The 6,127-nt window shown below is 40.1% G+C and overlaps 1 protein-coding gene across 1 annotated transcript in view; it reads right to left on the reverse strand.

Annotated features, from left to right (window-relative positions):
• Positions 1-6,127, reverse strand: part of LOC118411508 — a 71,047-nt gene that overhangs the window by 56,812 nt on the left and 8,108 nt on the right. Inside the window, exon 3 of the mRNA XM_035813815.1 lies at positions 5,160-5,269. Coding sequence (XP_035669708.1) covers positions 5,160-5,269 — 110 coding nt within the window. The remainder of the gene's footprint in view (positions 1-5,159; positions 5,270-6,127) is intronic.

Genomic DNA, 6,127 nt, shown 5'->3' on the forward strand with positions numbered 1-6,127 from the left:
TGCTAGTCTGGGACTGTGAAAAAAGACCTAGTCTTTGTCATCCAGAGGAGCACATTAGGGAGTGGCCTAAAACTGGTGTCCAAGTTACCCCCAACAGGTGGATGTTCCAAACAGGTGTTCCATTTTGACCCTTAGAAATTTGTGGGCACCCCCCCCCCCCTTTTAGAGAATCATATCATGAGATAGCTGAACAATCTCTGCTTATCCCTTCATGTCCAAGTTTCTAAAATGAAAGCAGGGAATAATTCATGGTCAGCGTCAGATCAAATGTCAAGTATTTCCTGTCAGTGAGGCGAAAAAGTATTCATGCATGTGCTTCACCGTTTTTTGACTCTTGTATACAGTGAGATAATGTTGTTGGTATCCGAACGTAAATTAAGGAAAAACAAGAGTCTGAAAACTCAAACCTGCATGAAATACTGTAAATGCATTTAAGTTCGCGGGGATTTAATTTCACGGTAGCGGAAAAATGGAATTTTCGCGGTGGTTTTAATTTCGAGGTAGCACCATGCACTGCAGTCTCTTACTGTTATGGAAAAATATTCGCGGTGGTTTTAAATTCGCGGTGAAGCGACCGCCGCGAAAACCGCGAATATTAATCCACCGCGAACATTTCTGCATTTACAGTATTTGGTTTTGTGATGGTGCGTAGGGTTGATATGGTTTGACGTTTCCCAAAATTATTCCATCATTGTTCTTATATATCTACTTAATATAAACAGTGAGATCCAAAACTACACCTTTATAGTGACCTAGCCATTTCATTTTTATTTCCTATTGTTACACCTGCACCTGGCACATATCCCTTATGGGTATATAATGGTTCATTCCATACAGAGGTCACAGGGATGGTCACAGTTACTCTAATATATTTTTTAATCAACCACAAAACTGCAAAAACTGATATATACCCCCAAAACATCATAAAACAAAAACAGTACCTCCATTTTTCATGGAGGTAACAAGCTTAAGGTGACATTCACTTTTGTAGATGTACATTGCATACAACCTGATAAATGTAACACTTTTGAAGGAGATGCTAGAAGGTGGAGAAGAAACCATAATGACTGCAGGACACTGAAACTAAAGACTAATTGCACCCAGCTGGTGAAGGTGGGTGGGTTGCCTCCAGCCAATTGGCCATCTAAACAAACTGACTAGGACCACTCTACTCCTGACCAAAAGGGGTGTAAATTATTTTTTTAAAACGAACCACAAAACTGTAGCAAACTTCTAATGCACACTATAGCACAATGGCTCACAATATCTATCCCCATAGCAAACGTGATCGCAATCCATCCAGAGGTTCTAAAGATATTGGTCCGGAATCACAAAAAGTGTGGCAATTAAGATTATTGCCATAGCGACGGTTTTAATGTTTATAATTTGTACAGATTGTTGTTGTTAATGGGTTTTAATAGTCGTATTCCATTCGTCTGGCGATGGATGTTCATAGAGCATTGCTGTCAAAGGGGGTCCCTTGTGAGTGAAGGGTGAACTAATTTCTTTATTTCTTTATTTGAATTTACCACATGCAAAAACAAGTGGAAGGGAGGACAAAACAGGTGTATCAACACCTTTACAAGTTGTCCTCCCAATAATGTAAATGCTTCTCATCGATTTTACAATCAGGGCCTTATTTTACATGAATGATATCAGTTGATCATCCTCTCTAGCTAAATAACAATATGCTAAAAAAGGGTTTTGGCTAGTATCGATGTAGATATATATATAGATAGATATATAGATAGATAGATAGATAGATAGGACAGATAGATAGATAGATACAAATATCTAAGTCTTAGCAACGAAAGCTAATGTAGTATTTTCAATTAATTTATGTAAATGAGACCCTAATTTACTCGATCTATGTCTGATAACGTTCAAATATCGTAGTTGCCAAATGTTGCAAGAATAAAATTATCATCATTAAACACTTTGATATTATAACAATTTCTGAATGATTATGCAAATTAGAAAACAATTTGTATCACTAGTATTTTATGTCTATCGATGTTTCTCTATTTTTAAATTGCATATGCTATATGTTTGGCTACTAGTATCACGCGGGTATGAATTAATAACTGATGTGTAGTCATACGCGCACGGACGCATCGAGATACGGCCGTTTTTCATGGTCCGGATACGGCGCACCACATAGAGCGAGTCACACATGTTGAACTAGAGTTCTACGACCCCATACCTTCGCCAAATGATTCTATCTTTCACAACTGCTGAATTAATTGTGTTTGTCATGAATTATGCAAATAAGGCTCTCATTTGCATAAACTATATAACTTGATCATCTCCAACAAACAGACATGCGCAATATATGTTAAGAAAGGAGACTTTTATCGCCTTTTCTGCTAATTTATGCAAATAAGGACCTAATTTGCATAGTTAATGTTCAACGATGTTCATTTGTACATAACTTCCAAATGCTACAAGTAAGAACTTCCAGTCATTTACCAAAATGACATTATTGCATTTTCTCATTAATTATGCAAATTAGGTATTTATTTTGCATAATGTATATCTATCAATATTCTTCTCTTTCCCAGTTATAAAGGTCACATGTTGTAATGGTCCAATAATTGAACTGAGCATGTTTAGACAATTTCCCAATTTATTATGCAAATTAGTTTCCACTCTGCATAATTCTTCATAATTAATATATAATTATATTAAGCATCACGTAACCTATCCACATACCAAAAACCATAACAATCCGTCAACCCCTTCTTAAGTTATTCCCTTTAAAAGTCTGACACCTAAAGCTAAACCTGTCCTGCAGTTCCAAGATAAGCCGCTGGGGTCCCAAACCTATACCACTTACTTACAGCATCAAGAGCTGCATACCACTTAAGATTCATAGCCGCAGCATGTCCAGAACTCGAGATATCAAACCAGGAAGTTCTGCAGCAGTACCGTAACAGGCTACTAGGGGGCCAAAAATCTTATCGTTTCCAGGTCTCAACAATACCTACCCACATACTGAATATCAATACAATCCATCCAGTTCTTGACTTATGGTGGTCTTCTACAACCACACACACATACAAACGCTACCCAAAACCTTCTTGGCAAAGGTAACTATCACATCGCTATCTCACAACCCCCCACATGTTATACATGATAAATCATTTAAGCTCAAACAATGCTTGTTTCACACATCAGTTTGCATTTTTGAAACAAAGATATTATATAAAGGATGAAGAAGGCCACCAAACTTTTAAACTCCTGGACACATAAACCACGACCGAACCCGGAAGTGATTTCCACGACTCACAGGTCATTTTCCGAGGAACATATTTCAACAATCTTTTATCCCCTGTTTCAAATGTTTACATTTCCATGACCACCATACTACATACTACAATTCGGGTACGTCCGAAGTCCTAGGCTTTTCTCAATTTTGCTCGGCGATCAGTCAAAAATCGCCTTGCGCGAATACGGAAAACACTCCTGTGCACACGTATATCGGTATGGTGCCCTTACTTCGACTGGAAAACTTACCCGTGGAGTCAATGGTTCAGTCCCGCAGGATGCAACTACGCACGCGCGGAATCTTACATTCCTGACATTCCTGTACAGTTTTTGGAATTTTTTGCAAACGGTCGTACACTATACTATTAAGCTCGCCCATCAGACGTCGCTTAACATCCCTACCAGAATCAAGACCTGCTCTTTTCAAGCAGGTAAAACATATCTCCATGTAGGAGACACATCAAGAACATTATGATGCCATATAAGCCCTCGCATAGGCCCTTTTACCATTCAAAGCATGTGCATGCGACAGGAATTCTGGGTAATATGCAAAAGGCCACGTCCTGAGAAATCACGTGACTTCCGTAATGAATTTCGAGACGTAAATGAAGACTCACGTGTAATGAGTTGAAATTTGGCACAATGGTTAAGGTATAGATCTTAATTTGTCGTTCATGTTTTTATGAGTGACTGGGGCGCACAGATGGTCTCCTGAGAACGGACTGCCAAAGACAAGCGTTGAGTTCAAGATGACCCCCATGGAAGACACCCATGGAAGCCTGTTAGAAGATTAGTTCTTCTAGATCTGACCCTCTTATAGTTACTGTAGGTAGCTTAAATTTTAACTATATAAAGATAGTAAGCGTCTCTGTAAATTACATATCAATTTTCATTTCTGAACTCTCAATGGTTCTTCTTTTACAGCTGCTAGAATATAGTGAGTTGCTATATAACAGGCAGATTGAATAATAGCCAGATACGTGATTTGTTGATGAAAGGTTTTGTGGACTGTTTTTACATTAACGACAGCAAACTTGACACAATTATTAACTATTCAAAGACCAAGACTATGTTTGATTCCTCTAAGCTAATAATAAAGTCGGCTGCGAAAACTAATTTATGATTTATGTCTAATAGTGTTCACCTTTCCTAAGCTTCATAATGTTGTATGGAATTCCCATCATTTACACTATGGCTATGGAATTATCATAATTTTCTTAATGATTATGCAAATGAGGTCGTCATCCGCATAATCAATATCTATTGACATTTCTCAGTTACATATGCGACACGCTTGAAAGTCCTATCACGGAATGCAGTGGATTTATAAACTTTCCTCATCAATTATGCAAATTAGCTGTTGGTTTGCATGCTAAGTATCTAATCATGTAAGTCGCCACTTCGGCTATCTACATACCAAAAGTCATGACGATCCGTTATCACGTTCTCCAGCTATTCTCGTCCAAAGTTTGAAAGGAAACTGGCGCCTCCAGTTAAAAAGAGTCGCTAAGGCGTTCAAAGTCAGAACACTTATTCTCTGTCCCAAGGGCTATCTACCACTTAAAAATCACGACCACATTATGTCCAGGCCAGAATAAGACTTGCTGCAGTACCATAGGAAATCTGCTAGGGGGCCATTATCGAATATAACCTTCGTTTTCAATCTGTCCAAGGCTTGTCGAGTTATGCTGTTTGGTTAACAGACACACAGACAGACACACACAGACAGACACACAAACACGCTCAAAACATCACCTTCTGGCGAAGGTAATGACAGGTAATTTTCTGTAAATACCCTCGTATTACCCATCATTCCTGTCGCCCGAGCAAGTGTACTCGAATGTACGAAAGGGCTTATTCACTGTCCTCATCCCATGCTGACGCCTACTCACGTGACTGAAGGGTCATAGTCCGTCCCGTCCGCCCACTGCCAGCCGTCTTCAGCCACGATGTCGGACAGACCAAACCAGTAGGTGGCGCCTACCTGCGTCCCCACCCATGTCTGAAATTGAAAATAGAGTACATAAGTCACATGCATTTCCGACCCTTACCTAACAAACACCAGAAGGGACAATACACAGTCTCCAGCAGTTATATCGATACAAATGTACATAAGGATTACAGAAATAACGGATGAATTTCTACATTTCTTACCAATCAGACGTGTACTATACTACAAGGCTAGCTCCAGAGGCTTTTCGGCAAAAGTTTACGGATAAAGCTAAGGGAACCACCCGCCGTACGTGCAACTGCGTGCTGTCTACGTGAAAAACATAGGCAATCTGTTGGGATCCGTAAGTTGATTTCGTTCGCTCCCTACGACATCATACGGAATCCAACGGATTTGGTAGCACGCAGGCACGTTACGGGCATACAGAAATTTCTTTGCGTTCTGGCTGTGGATGCAAACACTTGCGTAGTGAGTACGGAAACATTACGCACACAGCACGTGTAAGTAAGGACTGCATACGGTAACGTGGCAATCACACAGAGATAGTACGTTGCAAGCACGTGCATTCACCACTTGCACAACGAACGACGCACGCCACCGCTCACGGTATGCAGACCACATACACATCCGTGTGAGTGGTGTGCGTTGACGTACTCCCTCCCTGCTCTTGGCAGTCCTTGCTCACGTTTTCAGAAAAATGTAGGGGGCGAGAGAGAGTACTCAGTTCTAACTGACCAATAGTTAATGAAGGGGTTACGAAAGCTGCTCTACTTTATTTGGACCGGAATGGTTTGATCCACAGACACTTTTCAAAGAATCATATGTGCTTGAGGTGTAGCTCTTATCAAGCACGGGAAGAGAACTCCGTTAAACTTCCTCTTCCAGGGACGTCCCTAACAGAAGCTAGGT

The sequence above is a fragment of the Branchiostoma floridae genome, chromosome 3, assembly GCF_000003815.2.
Source record: "Branchiostoma floridae strain S238N-H82 chromosome 3, Bfl_VNyyK, whole genome shotgun sequence".
Lineage (NCBI taxonomy): Eukaryota > Metazoa > Chordata > Leptocardii > Amphioxiformes > Branchiostomatidae > Branchiostoma > Branchiostoma floridae.